The sequence below is a fragment of the Cherax quadricarinatus genome, chromosome 56 (genome assembly GCF_038502225.1).
Source record: "Cherax quadricarinatus isolate ZL_2023a chromosome 56, ASM3850222v1, whole genome shotgun sequence".
Lineage (NCBI taxonomy): Eukaryota > Metazoa > Arthropoda > Malacostraca > Decapoda > Parastacidae > Cherax > Cherax quadricarinatus.
The window spans coordinates 21,113,984-21,140,882 of NC_091347.1; the positions used below are offsets into that span (position 1 = coordinate 21,113,984).

Below are 26,899 nucleotides of genomic sequence, written 5' to 3' on the forward strand. Positions count from 1 at the left end.
AGGTACCACAGTACTTTGTACCTATGTTAGTATTAAACATTAACAACCACCACTACCGTCCTTCACAGAACACTCAATAGGGGGATCAAGCCAAGTCAATCACTACCATTTTCTTCGTCCCAAATTACTGAAATAATTGAGGTAAAACTTGTGAGTTGCTCACTGGTCGTGGCATGTGTAGTGTGTCGTTGCTGCTGCTGCTGCTCCTCTCCCTGCTGCACGCCCTGTCGTCGTCCGCTGCACCTAACAGCACGCCTTTTTTCTCTTCTTTTAACCTACCATCAGACGCCTCATTGCTGCCCGTTATCTCAGCAGCGCCGCTAATTGGTTGTCCGACGCCAACTACCTTCTCCGAGCACCCCAACGACGTCTGTCTCACCCAGGGATGTGTCAAGGCTGGTAAGTGCTTCAACAATCGTCAACCATTGATGTCAAGGCTGGTAAGTGCTTGATCACCAACCATTGATGTGTTAAGGCTGGTAAGTGCTTCAACAATCATCAACCATTGATGTTAAGGGTGGTAAGTGCTTGATCACCAACCATTGATGTGTTAAGGCTGGTAAGTGCTTCATGGCTTAGCGCTTCTTTTTGATTATAATAATAATAATGGTAAGTGCTTCAGCAGTTATCAACTATTGATGTGTCAATACAAGTTTAAGTACAGTAATCAGCGCTTGGGCAATTCAAGGAGTTAATGTAAGTCTCTCCTTGGACTGCAGTTTAATAGCTGTAAGAAACTTTTTGGTAAAATATTAAGCAAAGTGTGTGTGACATCAGCAACCTGCCTGTAATAAAGCATTTACTGTTAATACATTGTACATTTATTTATATTAATATTTAATAAAAGTATGAAATAAGCTTCGCTTGATATACAATACTTTTGAAGCTTGTATATGAAGCCGAAATATTGTTATGTATGACATTTCCACACGGCTCTAGTGTTATTTTATTTCGTGCGGTACAATTTATCTTGTTTAAAACAGCCGCCAATCTGGTGAAGTCCATGGATGAAAGTGTGAATCCTTGCGACGACTTCTTTAAGTTTTCGTGTGGTGGTTTCTTAAAGTCTGCGATCATCCCTGATGAGAAGACAGCTCTGTCCCGCTTCAACGAGATCTCTGACGAGCTGCAAGAGAAACTCAGGGGTCTAGTGGAAGCTGAAGAGTCCCAGGATGACTCCCCTTCCACTAAGATGGTCAAGGCTCTCTACAAGTCCTGCATGGATACAGGTTAGTAGTACATGGGGAGTACAGTATGTAGTAGTAGTGCACGGAAATACAAGGAACGTGAGATTTTTTTTTTTTGAAAATACAAGGGGATACAATGGTAGTACATGAGTACAGAGGTAGCACAGAGGGGGTATACGAGTATGGAGGGACATGGAAGTAATTAGTGTTTTATGCTGTAATGTGTTCCAGCCCTTGCATTTTGTACTAAGCTCACTTAAGTCATGTAGACTTAATAAGAATAATCAAAGTGCTTTGCGAACGATGCCGACTGCAAATAATAACGACAGTAAATCTATACATCATCACCACTAGAATTAGGACATCACATAGCGAGAGAGACTTGGAAGTATAGTAGACCAGTTGTTTTTCACAGTTTGTATAATGATGTTCTGCTGATTACTGTAATTGTATAATGAGTTGTAGCCAGAAAAAAAGGGGGAAACGCCTCATTATGATCCCCGCTATCATAAAATAAAACTATTTTGATCTTGACCAGAACTGGAGAAGGACATGAAAGACCTCTTAAATTTATATAAGATTTTAAAATGTCAAAAACAGGAAACATTATATACTCCTGATTTATATTTTATATCTGGTAACACTCTTGGATATTTGAGAGAGAAAAAGAATAATGCAGCAATGTCAAAATGCTGTGAAACAATTTTAAACTGGTCCACAATTTAGAAAAAACTTGGTCTATCTTGACATTTATCAAGACTTGAATTGTGGAGTAATTGTGAATCCTCTGATTGCACAAGAGCCTCTGGTGGGCGACTGTGAAATTATATTTAATTGAATTTACTGTTGTTAATATTTACCCTTGTGGCTTAGCGCTTCTTTTTGATTATAATAATAATAATATCCTTCAAGGGGATGCCTTTAAGTCAGTAAAAGCTCTTGATCCTGTGGAAATGGAGGTAGCTTGTATGAAGCCTCAGGTTATACACGACCCGTTACAAGTGTAGTGCTTCCCCACGATGATGTTATTCTGTTACAGCTCGCATCAAGGAGCGAGGACTGGAGCCTCTGAAGGAGATACTGAAGGAGATGGGAGGATGGCCAGTGCTGGAGGGTGATGCATGGGATCCTTCCGGCTTCCAGTGGAACACTAACATCTACATCAACCGCAAGTTGGGCTACTCTCTGGACTACATCTTCGACTTCTCAGTCACCACCGACATCAAGAACTCTTCCTGGAGGATCATTGACGTAAATATTAAAAATCACATGGAAGTTTGTCCCAAGGAAAACACTTGAACAATAATGAAATTTTTGTTATGTTAACTGTTTTACTCTGATGGGAGAGAGGTGGGGGGTAGGTCTTCTCTTGAGACTTATTCCCCTCTCAAAATATTGCGTTAATATCCAAATCGTCCAGGCACTTGTTAGCTGTTTAATAGCTCAACTTTAATATAATTCATCTCAAGGCAAATTGTAATTTATAAAAACTTAAATTAAACATACTCTGTATCCTAGCACAGGAAAATATTTTTTTTAAACGATTAGCATTCCTTTACATATAAGCTTCCAGGACTGAAACATCTTGAAATATAACATAACTATGGGTGGCATAATGTTTAAATCCTTCCCAAAGATGAGGGGGTACTTGTGCCTCCTCACATGGGAGACTTAGGCCTCAGACACTCCATAGGCAGGGAGCCAAGGCCGGACCACCACTTAGATAATGCCCGGGCCGGGAGAATACCAGCGAATCTTTAATAATAAATCCTTAAGATGAAAAGACTGCCATCCCCACGAGCCCCTTTGGGGCGGGGCAGATGGCAGACCAGAGGCCTAGCTTCTCCCTACCAGCCCCGTGAGGGCGGCGACTGTGGCTAGGCCTGGGGATACTTGGTCCCAAAGATGAGGGGGTACTTGTACCTCCTCCCATGGGAGACTTAGGTCTCGAGATACTCCCCAGATAGGGAACCAAGGCCGGGTCACCACTATTGGAAAAGACCCGGGCCGGGAGAGTACCGGCGGATAAAAAAAAATCCTTAAGATTTGCATCTTGAATGTTGGTGGAACTTGGTTTATGACCCATTCTTGTCTCCAGAAATAATAAATTATGTAGAACAGGACGACAATAAACTATGCACGATTGGGGTAACTAGTGATATGGTCCTCAGACAAAGAGAGAAATTAAAACCTGATAATTCCCCAGGCCCTGATGAACAATTTGCAACGGTGTTAAAGGAATGTAAAGAGGAACGCTACATACCTTTGGCTAATCTTTTCAATATATCACTACAAACTGGCATAGTGCCTGATAAGTGGAAAATGGCAAAAGTAATACCTAATTACAAGGCAGGTGACAGGTCCTTAGCTTCGAACTATAGACCAGTAAGCCTTACCACCATAGCGGGAAAATTTATGGAATCAATTGCCGAGGCAATTCGTAGCCATCTTGAAAGGCATAAATTGATTAATGAATCTCAGCACGGTTTTACTAACTTTTTTCACTAAGGTATTTGAAGAGGTAGATCATGGTATTGAATATGATATTGTGTATATGGACTTCAGTAAAGCTTTTGATAGAGTTCCACATCAGAAGCTGTTGAGGAAACAAGGCACACAGAATAGGAGAAATATTTTTCTGGGTAGAGGCATGATTGACAAATGGGGGCACGTCACAAGCGGTGTTCCACGGGGATCAGTGTACAGGGCCCCTTGTTCACAATTTAGATAAATGACATAGATGAGGGAATAAATAACATAAGCAAATTTGCTGATGACACCAAAATAGGCCTTCCAGTTCATTCTAATGAGAACACTAAGCACTCCAGGATGATTTGGATAGACTGTTGCAATGGTCGGAGGAGTGGCAGATGCAGTTTAATATAGACAAATGCAAAGTTCTATGTGTTGGATAGGAAAATAACCATGCCACATATAAACTAAATAATGTAGATCTTAATACTAATGATTGCGAAAAGGATTTAGGAGTTCTGGTTAACAGTAACCTGAAACCAAGACAACAGTGCGTAAGTGTTCGCAATAAAGCTAACAGAATTTTTGGCTTCATATCAAGAAGTATAAATAATAGAAGTCCTCAGGTTGTTCTTCAACTCTACATATCTTTGGTTAGGCCTCATTTAGATTATGCTGCACAGTTCTGGTCACCATATTACAGAATGGATATAAATGCACTGGAAAATGTACATTATTATTATTATAATCAAGGGGGAAGCGCTAAACCCGGAGGATTATACAGCGCCTGGGAGGGGGGGGGGATGTGGAAGGCATTCAGGCATAATTCGGGGAACTGGAGCACAGATCCAATTCCCTAAATCAAGAGCCCCTCACCAACATCAAGGAACCTTCCTTGAGGGGGGAAAATGTACAAAGGAGGATGACAAAGTTGATTCCATGTATCCCTATGAGGATAGACTGAGGGCCCTGAATCTGCACACTCTAGAAATGCGTAGAATTAGGGGGGGATATGATTGTGGTGTATAAATGGGAAACAGAAATAAATAAAGGTGATGTAAATAGCATGCTAAAAATATCTAGCCTAGACAGGACTCCCAGCAATGTCTTTAAGTTGGAAAAATTAAGATTCGGGAAGGATTTAGGAAAGCACTGATTTGGTAATAAAGTTGTGGATGAGTGGAACAAACTCCCGAGTACCGTCATAGAAGCTAAGACGTTGTATAGTTTTAAAAATAGGTTGGGTAAATACATGAGTGGGTGTAGGTGGGTGTGAGTTGGACCTGACTAGCTTGTGCTACTAGGTCAGATGCCGTGCTCCTTCCTTAAGTGAATGTGACCTGAACTGACGAGGTTAGGGCGTTCGCTTAAGCCGGTAGGAGAATTGGACCTGCCTCGCATGGGCCAGTAGGCCTGCTGCAGTGTTCCTTCTTTCTTATGTCTTAATACTGGTGAGGAAAAGCACTAACTCCAAGGCTGAGGAACTGATAACCTCATTTTCTGTATATAGTTCTACTGTCTACCAATTATGTCCTTGAATTTGTATTAATGAAGCCTCTGGTTGGGTGTGGGAATGTACCATCAAGGAACAGGCTGGTGTACAGCCCTAATAACTCCTTGTTAAAACAATTTTTATCCTTATGATATTGATAAAATGTTTCAAGTCTCTGTGATTGCAGATTGACCAGCCTCCCCTGGGGATGCCCTCACGGAAGTACCTACTGAAGGGCTTTAATGACAGTGACGTGCAGGCCTACTACAATTACCAGGTCAACATGGCTGTACTCCTGGGAGCTGACAGAATCAGGGCTGAAGATGAAATTAAAGAATCTCTGGAGTTTGAAATTCAGATTGCTAATGTAAGAAAGCTTTCACCTATGGTTATTTGAGTTAGTCTGGGTAAAATGAGATTGCAGAATTGCTATAGTATAAAATTATAATTACTAATGCTTATTGTTTAACGTACTAATTACAAATACAAAAGTTGAAGAGATGTGTGTTATACTCTTCATGCACAAATGTTTTATACGCTTGATATAAATATTTCAAGCACGATTTTCGGAAACTTACTGAAGCCAGTGTCAGTTTTTTCATTACGTGGCCCGTCCTCACTAGCTTCCTTCCTGTAACTTGATAGACCCTTAATCCAGTGAATTGGAACTTATTGGATCAAACCCGATTACTTTATATTCCCCGGTCACTTAACGATTCCTAAATTTTTTAATACTTCCTATGAATATAAAATAATAGGCATCCTCGTACCATTCATTACACATTATCATGGTGATTACCAACCCCAATAGTTAATTTGTAAAAGCTAATACAGTCCTTCCCACTAGAAAAATAATATCCCTGTATATAATTTGTGTGGCGTTGATTACAGTACTCGCTGCCCAAGGAAGAGAGAAGGAACGCCACCAAACTCTACAACAAGATGACCATTGGACAGCTGCAGGAGATGGTTCCTGAGATCCCCTGGCTGGAGTACATCAATACAGTACTCCAACCTTTCTTCACTGTAAGTTTTTGATCACACAACCACCTAGTATTCATTTGATCGTATTTTGTTTATTTTATCCCCCTTTTATTGTGTTGCATATATATATTTTTATAGTTGTGACCTACACGGTCAAAGTACTTAGTATATGTTGTAAATACTACTATCAGTGCTAGTACCTTAATGCTAGTGTCATTCTTATTTTCTGTCTTTCATGGCCCAACCGACCCCCCCCCATCCCATTTCACAGCCACTGTATGAGAATTATAGTTATGGTAGTTCCCATATACTACAGAAGTGTACAGTTGTATATAGTGATCAGTCATCCTTCGTTTGGTGTCGTTTACACACTTAATGTCATATTTTTCAAGCAGTTACACTTAGTTCTACATACTGTAATTGCAAAATTGGATTGCCATAATACAATTGTTTTATTCTTTTTGCTGTTTATTTTTTTAAACTGATTGTTAAAAGTATATGATATATACATGTGTAGTACATGACCCGGAACCATATTGTTTGTGTGCACCATCTTATTTTCGCTATGGTGTTCCTGAGGGCTCTTTTCTTGGTCCAGTATTGTTTACTGTTAATAGTTTAGCCTCACTGTAGGATGCTGATGATACCATGATCGACTTTCGGATTTTTGAATGCGCAAGGTAAAAAAGTGTTTGTTTTCTTTTGTTGGATGTTCAGACTTGGATGAAAAATAGAAAACAAACTGAAGGAAAATACTCCCCAGTTAGGGAGCCAAGGCCGGGTAACCACTCTCGGAAAAGACCCGGGCCGGGAGAGTACCGGCGAATAAAAAAAAAAAAAAGGCCGATTATGATTACCAGGGAAAATCTCAGGGGAATATATATATATATATATATATATATATATATATATATATATAGGAGGTTCTGGTGCCTTTGTAGTACTGTCATTTTGCAGCCTGAGATTAGTAAGATGAAGAATTAGACACATGTACAACATTTAGGTATCTTCATTGTAGACGTTTCGCCAACCAGTAGCTTTATCAGTACAAATTCAATGACATAATTGGAAGACAGAAATATATAGAAAAGATGAGGTAATCAGTCCCTCATCTGAAGGACTGATAAAGCCACTGGATGGCGAAACATCTACAAAAGATACCCAGATGTTGCACACATCTAATTCCTCCTCTTGTTGGTATTGTTTATTAATCATGTACGAGAACAGTCAGACTTAGGTGTTTATCAGATAGTTAAATCTTTCGTAATCTCTACACAGATGTTGATTTCCTCTCGAACTGATATTTCCAGTTGTGTTTATTTAATACTTGTCTGTACTGAACCTTTCAATTAAACTGGTATTTTTTGCTCCCATCTTTGTTTCCACAACTTGCATGAGTTGCAGTGGCTCACCTGTCAAGGCAATAATTGAATTTAAAGTATTAATTCAACAATATTAAGTTTAAAGAGCCCAGTCATCTTGTGGACATGATAATACCTTGTAAGTTAGAATGAGGACTGTTTTTAAGAATTGCTGCGAGCCCTTTCAGACCAAGCCTAACCAAGGACCCCAATCAAAATAAGTCACTTTGACTTCTTTTGTGGGTTATCCCAGACATTCTACATACTATATGCTGCTATGTATGATAATTTGTGTAATTTTTTGTGTACGTGAATAAACTTACATCGTCTCTTTCCTAGATTATATTATCGTGGCCCGGTGGCCTGGTGGCTAAAGCTCCCGCTTCACACACGGAGGGCCCGGGTTCGATTCCCGGCGGGTGGAAACATTTCGACACGTTTCCTTACACCTGTTGTCCTGTTCACCTAGCAGCAAATAGGTACCTGGGTGTTAGTCGACTGGTGTGGGTCGCATCCTGGGGGACAAGATTAAGGACCCCAATGGAAATAAGTTAGACAGTCCTCGATGACGCACTGACTTTCTTGGGTTATCCTGGGTGGCTAACCCTCCGGGGTTAAAAATCCGAACGAAATCTTATCTTATCTTATCTGTGACGCTCGTATAGTCTCTCCTTAATATACCTTATGATTATCTCAGATATATTTGTTGTCAGCCATTGTCAGTTACACGAGAAAAAACAAGCACTTAGGAATTCTGAAAGCCCAAATTTTTATTTTATTTTTATTTAATTTAAACCATACCACAAGTGGGGTTTGAACCCGCGATCCGAGTCTCAAAACTCCAGACCTACTACGACTACTGTTGCTATTATTATTACTGCTATTATTACTACCACCATTACTACTACTGTTACTACTGTTATTACTATTACACTAGTATAAAACATATACATGAACTTACATCAACACATGTTTAAGTGGGTGTGGAGTTAAACTTGACATATTGTGTGTATAAACTAATATCTCATTATTGATACATATATTGACAGGTTGACCCTGGATAAGCTCTCACAGTAATTACAGACCCAACCAAATTATTCATTTGCGCTTCTTATAATTTTATTTAAATTTACTAAAATACTCAGTCGATAATAAATATATTTTCTTATAACTACTTGATTGTTGCATGACTGGATATTTTTATAACTAAGCACTAAATCCGCACGAGTAGATAACTAAAATTTCTGCTTTGAAAATCCCACACTTTAAGGGCGAAAGGGGGCTACCTTAATGCCGAGCAAGGGCTCTTGGTCCCAAGAATTGGAACTACCTTCTCTTGGGTTGAACCTGATTATTCGGGTATTGTGTAAGTTCCAGTGGGTTTAGCGCTTCCCCATCACTATAAGTGTAAAAGGACAGTGCTTTTGCAGAGCAGTTTGGGCACAGAAAAAAGACCTTGTGTAACTGTGATTATTGAAAGTTAGTGACGAGTGTATGAATGACGGGTGTATGGCAGTATTTGATGGGTGACAAGGACTCCATTGGAAATAAATCACCGACTTTTTTTGGGTTATCCTAGATAATCTACACATATGCCGTTATATATGATAATTTATGTAACTATATTTGTATACCTGTACCTGAATATACTTACGTATAGCAGTGTTTGATGGGTGTATGGCAGGTGTTTAATGGATGTACAGCAGTGTGATGGGTGTATGGCAGTGTTTAATGGATGTACAGCAGTGTGATGGGTGTAAGGCAGTGTTTAATGGATGTACAGCAGTGTGATGGGTGTAAGGCAGTGTTTAATGGATGTACAGCAGTGTGATGGGTGTATGGCAGTGTTTGACAGGTTGAAAACTTTCAGTACCTCGCTGTATAAATTTTGCTTCATCAAACCAGTACACATTAGGCATATACTTTATTTGGTACTGATGATGCCTTCTTTTACCAGAAAGGCCTGATATGGTTGACTTTAAAATATTATAGTTTCTTGTTCATCCTCTCTCATCTTCACTCTCCTCCTTTCTCCCTTTTGTTCCTCAGTACTTATTACTCGTTACTTCCTCTTTCTCCACTTTCCCTTCCTTTTTCCACACTACGTTTAAAACAGTTGATTCAGCTACTTCTTATACCTGGAGTTTACCTGGAGAGAGTTTCGGGGGTCAACGCCCCCGCGGCCCGGTCTGTGACCAGGCCTCCTGGTGGATCAGCGCCTGATCAACCAGGCTGTTGCTGCTGGCTGCACGCAAACCAACGTACGAGCCACAGCCCGGCTGATCAGGAACTGACTTTAGGTGCTTGTCCAGTGCCAGCTTGAAGACTGCCAGGGGTCTGTTGGTAATCCCCCTTATGTGTGCTGGGAGGCAGTTGAACAGTCTCGGGCCCCTGACACTTATTGTATGGTCTCTTAACGTGCTAGTGACACCCCTGCTTTTCATTGGGGGGATGGTGCATCGTCTGCCAAGTCTTTTGCTTTCGTAGTGAGTTGATTTTATGGATAACTTGAGCGAAAGTGCAGCAACACATTATAAGAGCTGGACGAGGGTACGAGTAAACAGGGTCACTGTTGTAGTGATATTCTGCTCTCATTCCAGCAGTGCTCTTGACACAGCCTTTCAACCATTTCAACACCACGTATGTAACCCATCCTGTGTAATGGAACATCCTATGTTATAAACCATTTAACTGTCATGTTGAATCAGATGGCAGCACATTGCTGATGTATCCAGTTGGTAGATTTTCTGGTGGTTTACAGAAGTTTGTCAGAATGATTACCACCTTTGTGGAGTGTTCCTGGCTCTTGTGAAGGTCATTTGTAAAAATGGTCATTGTTGTCAAGTTTTGTGGTCCTGGATTTTAAGGTTGCAAAAAAGAAATCATTGCTGTGGAGCTCTGTTGAAGTTATAACTGAAAAATGATGAACTACCAACTTGATGAACATAACTTTTATTACAGTAGGGCAAATGCTATTTTATCTTTTGTGTTGGTAATAATCTACAATGTTGTAGGGATTTTCCAAGGTGGTGGTGATAGTAGTAGCTTTGTTTCAAACTTCTCAAATGCTCCCTGGTGTTTATTACCCTTTCCAGGAAAAATTTTCATAAATTTTAATATGTATGTGTCTGAATACACAGAAGGGTGAACAGGGGGAGGGGGGGTCACTAACTGCGGCCTGCAAATTGACAGTTCCAGCTGTCCAGGCCTCTAATAGGAAGAAATCAGAAATAATACATGTACTGTATTACATTCCATCAGTGGCACCAACTGGAACCAAACCAAACTCCTTCCCTTGGCCCACCCTTCTGTTTATTCATTGAGTTATTTATTACAACTTAATTTGATTCCATGTATGTATCTGTTTAAATCATCAGTATTAATTCTGCTCTTTTGCAGAGTACATTTCATTACTTTGTACAAGACTTCTCATGTTATGCCAGCAATGTTTGAGGTACCCATGTGACCTGTTCAAGACGCATTCCTTGATGCCAGGGAGGGGATCTTGATGCAAGGAATTGGATCTGTTTTCCACTTGTTGGGTATAATTGCGTCTCATTCCCCAGGTGTTATGTGACCCCTATGGGTTTAGCACATCCCTAAGATATAATAATACTGAGGTAGCCAGGTGTTGAGTACATGTACTTACAGTGGCCCGTGGCCTGGTGGCTAAAGCTCTCGCTTCACATGGTGAGGGTCCGGGTTCGATTCCCGACAAGGGTAGAAACATTGAGCATGTTTCCTTATACCTGTTGTCTATGTTCACCCATCAGTAAAATGGGTACTTGGGTGTTAGTCGACAGGTGTGGGTTGCATTCTCAGACAAAACTGACCTAATTTGCCCGAAATGCTCTGCATAACATGGGGCTTTCTATGCAGTAGTATGTTATTGATGTCAACTAGGTCTGTATACCTTGTGGCCACCGGGCCACCAGGCCTAGTGACTAAAGCTCCCGCTTCACACACAGAGGGCCCGGGTTCGATTCCCGGTGGGTGGAAACATTTCGACACGTTTCCTTACACCTGTTGTCCTGTTCACCTAGCAGCAAATAGGTACCTGGGTGTTAGTCGACTGGTGTGGGTCGCATCCTGGGGGACAAGATTAAGGACCCCAATGGAAATAAGTTACAGTCCTCGATGATGCACTGACTTTCTTGGGTTATCCTGGGTGGCTAACACTCCGGGGTTAAAAATCCAAACAAAATTTTATCTTAATAATAAACTGTTTACAGGTGACCATTGATGAGCCTGTCGTGGTGAATGTGCCCAACTTTGTGAAGAACCTTGGTAAACTCCTCACTAGAACCCCCAAGAGGTAAGTGACCTTTACGAAATAGGCGAGCATAGTAGTAGGCCCACTGGACTGATATTCAGGTTCTACTTGCTTGCCCATTCCACCTTGTGTCCTTGTATAACTAATTTTAAAAGTACCAAGTGTATTTTTCAGTGGTAATTCTTAGTGGTTCTTCCACTCGTATCATAATCAATTGGACAACAGTTACAACTGAAACAGTCTGTAGGTCTGTACCTTCAGTACCTACAGGACTAATATTTGAAACTATTCAGCCAACAGACACTGCAATTGGCAATTGTTTTCATCTTTGTAACTTCAAAATCATAAATCTAGAACAAACATATGGGACTGAACAAGCCTTCAAAACAAGTGATATTCATATCTCTGTTATCTCTCACTTAATTTATCACTGGAACCATAGTTCATAGCAGCTATGTACTCTACCACTTTCAGAGAATGTAATTACCAAGTGGTTGTGTTCATCATGGTGTAACTGGATTATGTGACATTGAATTCAGTGTCCTAATTTGCAGTAATATTTTTATTTCACTATTTTTCACATAAATACTATGACATACACATCAGTCTCTCAGTTTTGTAAAGATGTGAAAATAATTTGAATATACACAAGTTCTAATAGATTTGGCATATTTTTTCTCAAATTAGAAATATGAAAGATGTGGAGCTTTGTGTAGCATAGTCACCTGAAAAAAAGGAAAAATATTGTAATTGGAACAATTCACAACTAACCCATAATTCTAAGATAAAATTTGACATTTTGATTTATCCTGAACCATTTATCAGATCACAATGTAACAAATTAATAAATGGGCCATGACAGCCCAAAATATCTTTTAATATTTGTTGTAAATAGTCACTTGATATGGCCACAGCAGCACATGGCCAGTGGAACAGCAATAATAGCTTTGATTAGCAATAATAATGTATTACAGAGTAATATCCAACTACTTGCTGTGGCGAGTGACTGCAGCTTCTGTGGGATACCTCTCTGAAGATGCCCGGGACATACAACTGGAGTACTCCAAGAAACTAGTGGGCAAAGGCACCAGGGAGCCTCGCTGGAAGGAATGCATGGGCTCAGTGTCTGGAAGGTTAGTTTAAGTGAAATGCACCCATTTACTGGAAGTTTCAACTGTTCTGTTAGTTCATGATAGAAAAAGGAGAACTGTCCAACATATAATTTGAAATAGTTTTAATACACTTAGGTAGTAGGTTGGTAGACAGCAACCACCCAGGGAGGTACTACCATCCTGCCTGTAATTGTTTATGTGATGGTAGGATTGCTGGTGTCTTTTTTGTCTCGTAAATGCACGTTGGATTGCATGTAGCCAGCAGTAACAGCCTGGTTGATCAGGCTCTGATCCACCATGAGGACTGGTCACAGACTGGGCCGCGGGGGCGTTGACCCCCGGAACTCTCTCCAGGTAAACATGCAAAATTTCAAGTATGTCTTGCTACTTCTACGTACTTAGGTCACACTGTACATGCATGTACAATCATATATATACACACCCCTCAGGGTTTTCTTCTATTTTCTTACAAGTTCTTGTGTATATTCTTATCTCCATGAGGAAGTGGAACAGAATTCTTCCTCCATAAGCCATGCGTGTCATAAGAGGCAACTAACATGCCGGGAGCAAGGGGATAGTAACCCCTTCTCCTGTATATATTACTGAAGTTAAAAAGAGAAACTTTTGTTTTTCTTTTTGAGTCACCCTGCCTTGTTGGGATATGGCCAGTTTGTTGAAAGTTGTTGTTTTAATACAATCTGGACTTAAGTTCTGGAAGAGGGGAGTGCAGTAGCTTCACTCTGAAGGATGGACAGTGATGATGTCCACAGGTTCCATCTGAATTGTGATTTCTGTGAATGTCTTGCAAGAGAGCTGGTGAGTAAAGGTGAGAGTTTCCTTCTTTGGTACACTCTACCATGGTGGGAAATAGATACTGTGGTTACAAAAAAAAAAAAAAATTACACCAATCTAATACTGGACCTGTAAGGAGAGGTAAGGATGTTGCATACAGCCATATACATATATAGATTACAATAGTAGTTAAGTACTGTGGTTGGTACTTAATAATTTTAACTTGATATTTTCACTAAACCATGAAAAATAGTGGTAAACCCAACAGATCTCTGGGTATAATAATTTTCAATCACACAATTGAGTTTATAAGTTACTCACTTAGGGGAAACTTAGTGTTTGTTTTACAGCTACTGTATAAGTGTATGATGATGTACTAATGCCTACGGTAAGCTCTTACACCGCTCCTCCATTTAGTGCAAGTTTTTTGGTAATGAGATTGAAAAAGTGCATGTTTAAATAGTACTGGAAAAGGCCTTGATAATACTATTGCTATTCATTTTTTATGAAATTTTTCAATTGCATTTTTTAAAAAAATCATACAATATAAAACAGCTTTATAATTATTATAATCAAGAAGTGTTAAACCTACAAGAATCAGACAGCCCAATAGCTTTATAAGATGTTATGTTAGTTAGCCTTGGTATTTTTCAGCTTGGCACATGCAGTGGGATCCATGTATGCTCGTGCCTTCTTCAAGGAGGATGCTAAGGCTGCTGCTGACGAGATGGTCAGGTACATTCGAGCAGAGTTTGATAACATTATCATGAGCCTTGACTGGATGGACGAAGCTACACGAGTGAGAGCTATGGAGAAAGCCAGGGCTATCACCCCACACATTGCCTATCCTCCCGAGCTGCTCATGGATGACAAGCTGACTGGACTTTATCAGGGTGTAAGTTGTCTTCTTCAACAGTACATACTTTGTGCCCAGGAATTTTTTGAGAGGATTAGTATCCCAGGGTATTCTGTAGCTCGATTGCTAGCACACTCGGCTCACATACTGAGGTCCGCGGGTCGATCCCAAGTACGGCTGGAAAACATTAGGACGTGTTTCCATAAAACACCTGCTGTCCGGTGTTTACCCATCAGTAAAATAGATACTTAGGTGTTAGTAGACTGGTGTGGGTCACATCCTGGGACAAAATTGACATAATTTGCCAGAAATGCTCTGCATAACTAAGGGCTTTCTCTATAGTAGTATGTCATTGATGTCATCTAGGCCTGTATACCTTGTGCTTGTATTATTATTATTATAATCAGAAAGAAGCACTAAGCCACAAGGGCTATACAGCGCTGCAGGGTAGGGAAGGAAGCAAGGGTATTGGGCGGCAGAAGGGGGAAGGGACGATCAGTAGGTTACAGAAAACAGCGGGGCAGGGGATAGTGTGGGGGTAGAAGGCAGCAAGAGATTGAGGTAGAAAGGGCTGAAGGTATCATCAGAGTTTGTGAAGCAAGTCAGTTGTTGTCAAAAAGTCAATGAGAGAGTCCGGATGAAAGGTGGGTCCATCAGCGAGAAGGGAAGGTAAAGAGAGAGCAGCGGAGCGAAGACAACGACGGAGGTATATTCAGCGTGTTCGTTGATAAAGTGGGCAGTCTAATAGAATGTGGCTAACTGATAATGGAACCTGACAATTCTCACAGAGAGGAGCAGGGCACCTCTCCATGAGATATCCATGAGTAAGACGAGTATGGCCAATGCAAAGACGGGAGAGAGTAGTCCCCCAACCTCGACACTGGTGACAAGAAGACAGCCAGTAACCTATACTCGGTTTAATAGACTGAAGTTTGTTACTGAGCAGAGTAGACCAATGTTGTTGCCAACGGGTGTGAAGGTGAGTAGCTATTGCAGCAAAATAGTCCGTAAATGGAACACCTCTATATGAAACTGGTAGGTCGTGTACTGCTGACCGCGCAGCAGTGTCTGCCTGTTCATTGCCCTGTACGTCAGCATGACCAGGGACCCAACAAAAAACAGTATCTTTATGCTTGGAAGAGATGCGGCATAGCCAAAGTTGGATACGGAGGACTAAGGGGCGAGGTGTATCAAATTTCTGTATAGCCTGTAAAGCACTAAGGGAGTCTGAGACAACCACAAATGATGACACAGGCATAGATGCAATACGGATAAGTGCTGCAAGAACGGCATACAATTCAGCAGTAAAGATACTAGCCGAAGGTAGGTAATGCCCTCGTACGACGTTGTCCGGAAACACTGCTGCAAATCCTATGCCATCAGAAGACTTAGAGCCGTCTGTGTACACTGCAATGGCATGAGAATGAGAGTGGAAGTGGTCAAGAAAAAGAGAGCGGGAAGTGACCATAGACAGTTGGGCTTTCAAGCAAGGGAGAGAGAAAGAACAGACTCGAACAGCTGGAACTTCCCAGGGGGGTAGGGAAAAGTGAGATGCTACATGAACATAGAAAGGTGGTAATTGAAGAGAAGAGGAGCGAATGTAGGCGAAGGGAGAAGGGACGGAGCAAACAGGGGCAGCGAACAAATAAAGAATGTCTACTAATATCGGTGACCATTCTATAAATGGAAGGATTGCGGAGATCATGAGAGCGTACATAGTAGCGAAGGCAATGGGCATCACGGCGATCGGATAAGGATGCTTGTGCTTGTAGATATAGATTATTATTATAGTCCTGTTTTCAGACTGTGGCTTATTTCCCTGGGGGTCTTCTAATCTTTTCCCAGGATATGACCCATCCTAGTTGGTTAGCACCCAACTATTTACTTGCCCTGCCACTGCTCCTTTAATAGTAAGAAAATGTAACCAATGTTTTCACTCAGCCAGGGATTGGACAATAGCAGTAACAAATATGCCAAAAATAATAATAATAATCAAACAGGTGGTAAGTTTCGCTCACTGTTGCAAGTTAAATTAAAGGAGAAGAAGAGGGCGGGAGGTCCAGAGTGGCACCTACCCTAAGTTGATATCCACTCAAGTAAGCTAATACAAAAGCAGCAATTTGTATCCAGTGCTTTTGGGTACTAATACTGCATTTCTTCCAATCAAATTTGTTATCCCAACATACAAAAGAATTATGTTCTTGGGTTTCAGACCAACAAAAGTTTGTGTAAGCACTATTAGTACGAAGATTGTTTATACTATGGTTCGTCAGTATGTGTAAAATGGTCATCGTGGAAACTAATTGGTTCTTAAGAGCCTCATTTGTAAGTGTAAACGTGTGTAACTTGCATTTGTTTGCTTGGGTCCTCTTGTAAGTTATTATTTGTCAACTTTTAGTTATAATGCTGAATATTTTCTTATTGTTCCAGTTGGAAATCTCCAATGGTGATCTTTTGGAAAACATGCGTAATATGACTGTGTTTGGAACTGACTATTCGTTCAAGAGGTTAAGAGAAGAGGTTGACAAGAAGGACTGGCGAAGCCACGGAGCTGCAGCTGTTGTTAATGCTTTCTATAGCCCCTTGGAGAATTCCATCCGTAAGAACCTTTCCTCATGTTTTTGATCACTCTGGGATTAGTTATGTAGATAACATGGTTCCCCAATCCTCTTTGTATGCTGCTTACAAAAAATCCTCCACTCTTGAAAGGAGTATATCCATCAAAGGGGATGTAAATACGTACAACAATGTAATGGGAACAGAGAGAATGCCCTGAGTTTAAATTGAATACTAAGATGAAAGAAAAAAGGGGAGTGGTGCATTGAGGTATATGTGGAGACAAAAAAACGTCGTGGAGGCAAAGAAGGGAATGTATGAAAGTATAGTGGTACCAACTCTTATATGGGTGTGAAGCTTGGGTTGTAAATGCTGCGGCAAGGAAGCGGTGGAGATGTCCTGTCTAAGGGCAACGTGTGGTGCAAATATTATGCAGAAAATTCAGAGTGTGGAAATTAGGAGGTGTGGAGTTAATAAAAGTATTAGAGGGCTGAAGAGGGGTTGTTGAGGTGGTTTGGTCATTTAGAGAATGGATCAAAGTAGAATGACATGGAGAGCGTATAAATCTGTAGGGAAAGGAAGGCAGGGGTAGGGATCATCCTTGAAAAGGTTGGAGGGAGGGGGGTAAAGGAGGTTTTGTGGGCAAGGGGCTTGGACTTTCCAGCAGGCGTGCGTGAGCATGTCAGATAGGATTGAATGGAGACGAATGGTTTTTGGGACCTGACGAGCTGTTGGAGTGTGAACAGGGCAATATTTAGTGAAGGGATTTAGAGAAATGGTTATTTTTATATAGCCAGAATTGAGTACTGGAAATGGGAAGTACAATGCCTGCACTCTGAAGGAGGGGTGTTAATGTTGCAGTTTAAAAACTGTAGTGTAAAGCACCCTTCTGGCAAGACAGTGATGGAGTGAATGATGGTGAAAGTTTTTCTTTTTCGGGCCACCCTGCCTTGGTGGGAGTCGGCCAGTGTGATAATAAATAATATGCTTCTAAACTGTTGTATCTGGTTGCCTCTGCCAAAACAGTGATTATATATAAGTGAGGTGAAAGTGTTGAATGATGATGAAAGTATTTTCTTTTTGGGTTGCCCTCCCTCGGCAGGAGATGTGTATGAAGAGTAGTAATTAAAGCACATTTAGGTGTGTAATGTTATCAGAACCCTTCTGTAATCACAGCTGGAGTAAAGCAGGTTATAACACAAATGCTGTACTGCTTCTATAACTATTTTGTTGTCCAACAAACTGGTTATCTCACTGCAGCAGGGTGACCTAAAAAAATAAAAATAAAAGCTTCTTTTAAAATTTAGTAATTTATAGAGAAAGGGTCACTAGCCCCTTGCTCTCAGCATTTTAATAGCTTCTTATGACACACATTGCTTAACCCTTTCAGGGTCCGTCCCGTAGATCTACGGCTTTACGTTCAGGGTCCAAACCGTAGATCTACGCCATGAGCTCAGCTCACTCTGATAAACTGTGAGTGGTACATTTGGGCCTAGATATGAGAGAATACATCTATGTGGTATGTGTGCACCACATAAAACAGATCCTGCAGCACACTGTGTATAATGAGAGAAAAAAAATGAAATCATGATTTTTCGATTAAAACAGCAACTTTGCAGTGTTTTTTCGTATGTTTTTTATAGTTGTATTTGCGATTTCTTGGTCTCATTTGATAGAATGGAAGACATATTACAGAAATAGAGATGATTTTGATTGGTTTTAGCACTGGAAATGGCTTGAAACTGAGCTCAAAGTAGCAGAAATGTTAAATTTTTGCCAATATTCAAGAGTAAACAAACGACCTCACACGTCTAATACACACCAGCTGGTGGGTCTAATATACATTCACAAATATGGTGATGATATTTATACAATTATTACAGTATTGCATTACAGTAAATCTTCTATTTTTTGGTGTGAATAAAAATTCATTATGTGAATAAAAAATCAAAATGGAATTTATTTGTAAAGCCTCAAAACATAACTAATGAACAGAGGAAATGTTAGTTTAGTGCCAGGAATGCCTACATTGTTCATTCTGGACCCTATTTTGAAATTGGAATATTTTGAACTTTGTGTTAAATTGGCCAAATTAACAATTTCCGATCACTTTATTTTGTAGTTGAAACAGTTGACTTGGCGATTTCTTGTGCTCAATCGATAGAATAGAAGTAATACTAGTGAAATAGCTAAGAATTTGGTTGATTGGAATAATGTAATTGGCCTAAAATGGGAGTCAAAGTCGGCAAAATCGCCGATTCGTAAATATCGCTGACACATCAAAATTCACGAGAGCATAATTTCGTCAATTTTCCACCAAATTTCATACTTTTTGTTTTATTACCTTCACAAAAAGATTCTCTACGATTTCATAAGAAAAAATAACAAATTTTTTTTTTGAAAATTCTTGGACACTGGTGCGTGACTCCAGATTTGGGCCTTGGACCCTGAAAGGGTTAAGGAAGAAGAATTCTGTTCCACTTCACCATGGAGATAAGAGGAAATAAACAAGAACTATTAAGAAAATAAAGAAAACCCGGATGGGCATGTAAATATATAGGTCACACTACACATGCAAGTTACATGCATAAGTGTAAGTAGAAGTAGCAAGATATGCCTGTTATCCTGCATGTTTGAGACAATAAAGAAGACGCCAGGAATCCTATCATGTAAAATAATTATAGATTTCCATTTCACACTCACTTGGCAGGACGGTAGTACCTCCCTGGGTGGTTGCTGTCTACCAACCTACTACCTAAATGAGTATTGGAATGACAGGTTATTTTATTACAATTATTATTATAAAGAAGCGCTAAGCCACAAGGGCTATACAGCTATTTTATTACAAAAAATTTAGTTTAATCTTGGCTAAGATTTATCAAGTCTTCTGAGAAACTTGAGTCTGTGTTTTATTTACTATGTTCTTTAATAAAGTTTTACCGTGATTTCTTCTCACAATATTAAAACCCCCATTATTTTCCTACAGAATTTCCTGCTGGCATCCTTCAGGGAACTTTCTTTGAAGCTGACCGACCCAAATACATGAACTTCGGTGCGATTGGCTATGTCATTGGTCATGAGATCACTCATGGTTTTGATGATACGGTGAAGAGACACACGGCTTGTACTGCTAGGCTAAGCAATTGAATTGCATTATTTTATATATGTATTATTTTAAAATATATATTAATGTTAGGAGATTGGTAAATACAACATAAGTACTGTTTGTTTGAGACTGCTAGATTATCTGTGCAAACCTCAAAATTTACCATCTAGAAACTTAATTAGTGTATGATTTTTGTGAAAAATAATTTGAATTTAATAGTTATTAATTATTCCAAATTAAAATAATTTTGCTCTTAGTTACGACTTGAGTCATTAACATTACGTGTAATGTTGGCAGGGTCGTCAGTTTGATGCCACTGGGGACCTCAGAGACTGGTGGGACGAGGAGACCAAGAAAAAGTTCCTTGAAAAGGCCAAGTGTATCATTTACCAGTATGGCAACTATTCTGTTCCTACAGTTAACATGAATGTGAGTTGATGGCTAAAGTAAGATTACTTTTCCCCTCATTACATATCTCCTGGTAATTCAACAATGTAACTTTGGATTATGTCTCATTTTTAACAAGTCATTATTATTATTATTATTATTATTATAATCAAAAAGAAGCGCTAAGCCACAAGGGGTGTACAGCGCTGCAGGGTAGGGAATGAAGCGAGGGTATTGGGCGGCAGAAGGGAGGAGGGATGATCAGTAGGTTACAGAAAACAGCGGGGCAGGGGATAGTATGGGGGTAGAGGGTAGCAAGAGATTGAGGTAGAAAGGGCTGAAGGTATCAGAATTTGTGAAGCAAGTCAGTTGTTGTCAAAAAGTCAATGAGAGAGTCCGGATGAAAGGTGGGTCCATCAGCGAGAAGGGAAGGTAAAGAGAGAGCAGCGGAGCAAAGACTACGACGGAGGTAAATTCTGCGTGCTCGTTGATAAAGTGGGCAGTCCAACAGAATGTGGCTGACTGATAATGGAGCCTGGCAATTCTCACAAGAGAGGAGCAGGGCGCCTCTCCATGAGATATCCATGAGTAAGACGAGTATGGCCACTGCGAAGACGGGAGAGAGTAGTCTCCCAACCTCGACACTGGTGATAAGAAGACGGCCAGTAACCTATACTCGGTTTAATACATTGAAGTTTGTTACTAATGTCTACTAATATCAGTGACCATTCTATAAATGGAAGGATTGCGGAGATCATGAGAGCGTACATAGTAGCAAAGGCAATGGGCATCACGGCGATCGGATAAGGATGGAACGTTCGCTTCTGCATAGAGGCTCTCAACAGGGGAAGAGCGAAAAGCACCAAGGCATAAACGTAATCCTTGGTGATGAATGGGGTTAAGGCTAGAGAGAGTAGCAGGAGATGCCGCTGAATAGATCTGGTCACCATAATCAAGGCTCGATAAAATGAGGGTGGAATGTAGGCGAAGGAGGGTTCGATGATCAGCTCCTCATGAATGATGAGCATGGGTTTTAAGAAGGTTCAGCCGGCTGTGACAAGTTGCCTTCAGAGAGGTAATGTGAGGTTTCCAGGATAACCTACGATCAAAGAGGAGGCCCAGAAACTTGACTGTATCACGTTCAGGGATACTGGAGCCATAGAGGTACAAAGGATGATCGGAGATGACAGAGCGTCTAGTGAAAGTAATTTGGTGGGTTTTAGTGCTGGAAAATTTAAACCCACGTGTGGTGGCCCAATTGGAAACACGGTCGACTGCATGCTGGAGAGAAACTGTAATGAGGTGATGGTCAGCGCCTGCACAGGCAATAGCGAAGTCATCAACATAGTGATGACCAAATATTTGATGGAAGACTAGAGGCCAAATCATTAATAGCAAGGAGAAAAAAGTGTTGTGCTCAGAACACATCCCTGGGGCTCTGGTGGCCTGGTGGTTAACGCTCTCGCTTCACACGGCGAGGGCCTGGGTTCGATTCCCAGCCAGAGTAGAAACATTGGACGTGTTTCTTTCAACCTGTTGTCTATGTTCCCCATCAGTAAAATGGGTACCTGGGTGTTAGTCGACTGGTGTGGGTCACATCCTGGGACACTGACCTAAGGAGGCCTGGTCACAGACCGGGCCGCGGGGGCGTTGACCCCCGGAACTCTCTCCAGGTAAACTGCTCCAGGTCCAGGTAAACTGGGGGACACCTTCAGCTTGGATAAAGTCCGGGGAGAGCACATTATTAACCCGAACACGGAAATGCCTGTCAGTTAAAAAGTTCTTAAGGAAGGATGGTAGATTGCCTCGAAGGCCTAAGGAGTGGGCTTGGGCTAAAATATTATACCTCCAAGTTGTGTCATATGCCTTCTCAAGGTCAAAAAATATGGCAATAACTGAGTGGTTATTCGCAAAGGCATTACGAACATACGTATCCAAGCGTAGTAAGGGGTCTATGGTAGAACGTCCCTTACGAAAGCCATATTGACGAGTGGAGAGACTGTTGTGTGTCTCTAAATACCACACTAAACGTCTGTTTACTAGGCGTTCCATCACTTTGCAAACTGCACTGGTAAGAGCAATGGGACGATAGTGGGAGGTTTCATGTCCCGTAGTGCCTGGTTTGCGGAAAGGGAGAACAATGGCGGATTTCCACAGCTGTGGAAGAACTCCTTGTGACCAAATAAGATTGTAAAGGCGTAATAGGACTGCAAGGGCTGACTGATGTAAATGTTGCAGCATACGAATATGAATGTCGTCGGGCCCAGCTGCCGATGATAGGCAAGCTGAGTGTGTTGCCTCCAGTTCTTGAAGTGTAAAAGGCACATTATACTGTTCTTCTCTGAGAGAAGAAAAGTCCAAGGGTGCTAACTCTCGGCAGACTTTGAGGAAAGAAATGAGGGGCATAGATGGAGTCCCTGAGAAATACGGACCAGATGATTGGCAACATCTAGTGGGTTTGCTATTTCAACACCGGCAACCCGCAGAACAGGAGCCGGGTCAGGAGAATATTTACCACTCAGTTTTCGTACTTTTTTCCCAGACTGCACTCATAGAGGAAGCAGAGGTGATGGTGGAGACGTAATCTCGCCAGCAAGTGCGTTTAGCGTCACGGATGACACGGCGAGCGATCGCACGCTTCTGCTTAAAATCAAGAAGTCTCTGTGGTTCTATTGCACCGGTACCTGCCTCATGCAGCGCGTTTCAAACGTACTGCACGAGCACAAGCAGGAGACCACCAAGGCAAGCATTTCTGAGAATGCCTGCCCGAAGTTTGGGGTATAGAATGAGAAGCTGCGGTTAAAACGGAGGACGAGAAGAGGTGTAAAAGCTCATCAATGGAGGACGAAGAAGGAACCTCTCTAAAAACAGTTAGGTGTGAGTAAAGGTTCCAATTTGCCTGATCAAATTGCCAGCGTGGGATGCGAAGAGGTGGTGAATATGAAGGGGAAGTAAGAATGATTGGGAAATGATCGCTGTCATGTAAGTCCGGGAGAACAGACCAAGTGAAGTCTAATGCGGCGGAGGAAGAGCAGACTGAGAGATCGATGCAAGAGAGAGTGTGAGTGAGGATCAAAATGGGTGTGAGTACCTGTATTTAAAACATGGAGGGGGTGGGTGGCAAGAAAAGCCTCTAACTGAATGCCACGGGAATCACAGTGAGACCCCCCCAGAGGAAATGGTGGGCATTAAAATCACCAAGTAACTGAATCGGTGGCAGTAATGACGAAACAAGAAAGGCAATATCCGGAATAGATAATGCCCGAGAAGGAGAGAGATATAAAGAACAGAGCGTATACCACCTATGCAAGTGGATACGGGCTGCTGTGTAATGCAGCAAAGTACGAACAAATAGCTGATGGTACGGAATATCAGTGCGTAGAAGAAGGGCACTTTCATTAAAGGTCCCATCAGGAAAAGGATCTGAAGAATACAATAAATTATAGCCTGAGATGGGAGAGATAACAGCAGAGTGTAATTTTGGTTCCTGTAAGCAAACACCAACAGGGGAAAACTGGGAGAGCAACATCTGAAGCTCACCCCGATTACTCCTGAGGCCGCGTATATTCCACTGTAAATAGGCCATGATTGGCAATGATAAAGATACCTGAAATCCGCAGGTAAGGGTTCCTACGGACTAGAGGGGTTAGAAAAGTCCACATGCGGAGGCAGTGGAAAACGTTCAAGCAGTGAAGGAACGGTGCGCTGTGAAGAAAGGAGTTGCGCAGATGGAACGGAGGGTGGATCAGTGTCCATTGATGGTTTGGTCTCTGCAATATATTCAGAGATTGCTTCAAGTGTTTCGGAATTCAGAGACGTCGTATGGGAGACAATATTGGAAATGGTAGGGGGAGGATGAGTAAAGATTGGAACTGTATTGGACTCTACCAAGGTAGGGGGGGGGGCGAAAGGGTGGAGGGAACTGGAGAAGCATGGAAGGGGACAGAAGAGGCAGAAACCTGGGAGGTGGCAGAAGAGGAAGAAACTTGGGAGGGAACAGGGGAGGAAGGTACAGTACGAGGAGGAGGGTGAACCTCTACACTTGTAACAGCCAGTGAGAGGGGGAGAACCAGGTACAGAGACAGGGAAAGTAAAATGAGGAGGTGGAAGATGGGTAGGAGGTGTTAACGGACCTTTTTTTGACTTTTGAGAAGTAGAGGGACGATTGGGAGGAGGTGTCATACGAGATCTCGTCGCTACTGAGGCTTGTGAGAGAGAACACAAAGAAGCGAGATCAGACCAAGGCGTTGAAGTAGGGACGTCTGAGCCGAGGACAGCAAAAGAATTAGATACAGGAGTGAGTATGGGAGAGGTAACCCCAGAAGTGGGGGGATGTTTTGAAACACGGGAATAAGAAACACGAGGTAGTCTCCCTTGAAGGCGGAGATGAGAAACTGCCATGGCATAAGGGAGACCTTCTGCCTCTTTGAGGTAACGGATTTCCCGCTCGTTTAAGTAGACTTGACAACGGCGAGAGTACGAAGGGTGAGCCTCATGACAATTAAGGCAAGAGGGAGGTCGATTGCAAGACGTATTAGAATGGTCATCTGCACCACAGACTGGGCATTCGGCGATAGATCTGCAATATTTCGCTGGATGGCCAAATTGCCAGCAATTTCTACACTGTTGCGGTGTAGGGATCACCTTTCGAACTTGTAACTGATGTCCTGCTACATAAACTGAGGATGGGAGTTCACGGCTGTCAAAAGTTAAACGAGCCACATTGCTAGGGTATCGTCTCCACCCGCGGGCAGGAAGAACATAAGTGTCTACCTTGAGGATTGGGAGATCTTGGAGTTCCAGCTGTTCAAGAATGTCAGTGCCACATGTCTGGAAATTTTGTTGAACTATGGTATGGGGCAGAATGACGGTACCACTACAAGAATTGAGGGAATGACGTTTTTCAATAGTGACAGGAACAGTATCGATATGGGAAAGACAAGAAAGCTCATGAGCCTGGGTAGCATTCTGTACGGTGATGATGCGCGTACCGCTCTTAAGAGCATGAAAAGAAATATTTTTACCAACATGGCGTAGGAGTGCCTTGCCAATACTGTGGTCAGAAAGATAGGCAGTAGAAGAAGTCGGTCGTAAAGTGAAGAATTTAGTCCATTGTGCAGTCTGAAACTGGGTGTAGAAAGGTAGTGAAGGACGTGTCGATCTTTTCTGAGAAGAACGAGGTGGAGAAGTATCATCAGCAGGTAATTGTCGTTGGCGTTTAGGCGTGGGACCAGAGTTGGTCCGACGTGGAACGGGTCGGCGATTCAAAAATTGCCGCACCGTAGAGGGAGAGGCCGGAAGCATAGTCAGAGGAGAGCGAAGGTCAGATAAATCAAAGGAGTCAGTCGAGACCTCATTACCTGAAGCGGGTGAGGAAACAGCACCGGCAAGAGGTACAGAGGCATGAGGAGTGTCTGAAGAGTGATCCAAAGACGAGGCGGGGTCAGAACAGGGTGCGGTATCAAGAAGGGGCCCGGGGGTAGCAGGTTCATGGATTGGGTTCTCCATGGTTAGGTTACTTCTTTCTTTTTGTTTTTAAGAAGAAAAAAATAAAAAAGGGAGGACCGGGGAGGGATAGTTCCTAGGAGGAATGAAAGGGCCAGAAATCTCCCTCCGTGCCCAAGAGGACCTCAGCACTGCAAGTAGCATAGATGCAGCATGGAACCCGTGCCATACCCTACCCATCATGCCAGTAAACCAGCAATCCAGGATAGCAACCTCACATTTGCCGAGCTACCTCGGTGGACAAAAGAGAGGGTGGCCGGATATCCGCCACAAAGCATACCTCCTTCGGCCACCACCCCCGGAACCCGAAAGGTGGCTTCCAGAGATACACCCGTCGCCCGAAAGGCACCCAAAGCCACTCTCCGGGATACCAGAGAGGGATCGGGACATCCCCAGGCGATCCAGATTCCACGGCAAACTACGCCACCGCCAAGAACCTCAACGGAATGGGATGGACCCTGGTACCCTTTCCCCTACCTAGGAACCAGCGTGCCTGTGAAAAAAATCCCAAAGGCCAAAAAGAGGAAGGGCAAAAAGGAAAGGGGGGATTGGGGGGTAATTAGGTTTAGTCTGAGGAAGGAGACTGACAGGTCTAATTCCTCAGACCAAGAGCCTCTTCACCATGCCAAGGAGGCCCCCTTGAAGAGGTTAACAAGTCATTATTATATCTAGTGCCTCTGTACCCTTCCAGGGAACTGGGGGAAGGTGCTGTGATGCTGGTAATTCAAGGAATTGGAGCTACTTTCTCCTTGATCAGAACTTATCTCCAAGTGCTGTATGACACCTATGGGAGTCATACAGCACTTGGTGCAACAC

General features: G+C 42.0%; 1 protein-coding gene across 6 annotated transcripts in view; it reads left to right on the forward strand.

Moving 5' to 3' along the window:
- Nep2 (Neprilysin 2) overlaps positions 1 to 26,899 on the forward strand; it is a 211,415-nt gene that overhangs the window by 181,780 nt on the left and 2,736 nt on the right. For 4 of the 6 annotated variants that reach the window (XM_070097171.1, XM_053794146.2, XM_053794145.2 and 1 more), the window contains 11 exons: positions 286 to 399; positions 984 to 1,229; positions 2,227 to 2,438; positions 5,339 to 5,518; positions 6,043 to 6,177; positions 11,729 to 11,811; positions 12,744 to 12,902; positions 14,328 to 14,568; positions 16,960 to 17,128; positions 20,072 to 20,190; positions 20,489 to 20,620. In XM_070097171.1, the coding sequence (XP_069953272.1) occupies positions 286 to 399; positions 984 to 1,229; positions 2,227 to 2,438; positions 5,339 to 5,518; positions 6,043 to 6,177; positions 11,729 to 11,811; positions 12,744 to 12,902; positions 14,328 to 14,568; positions 16,960 to 17,128; positions 20,072 to 20,190; positions 20,489 to 20,620 (1,790 nt within the window). The remainder of the gene's footprint in view (positions 1 to 285; positions 400 to 983; positions 1,230 to 2,226; positions 2,439 to 5,338; positions 5,519 to 6,042; positions 6,178 to 11,728; positions 11,812 to 12,743; positions 12,903 to 14,327; positions 14,569 to 16,959; positions 17,129 to 20,071; positions 20,191 to 20,488; positions 20,621 to 26,899) is intronic. The other 2 variants (XM_053794143.2, XM_053794144.2) reach the window with 2 other exon arrangements.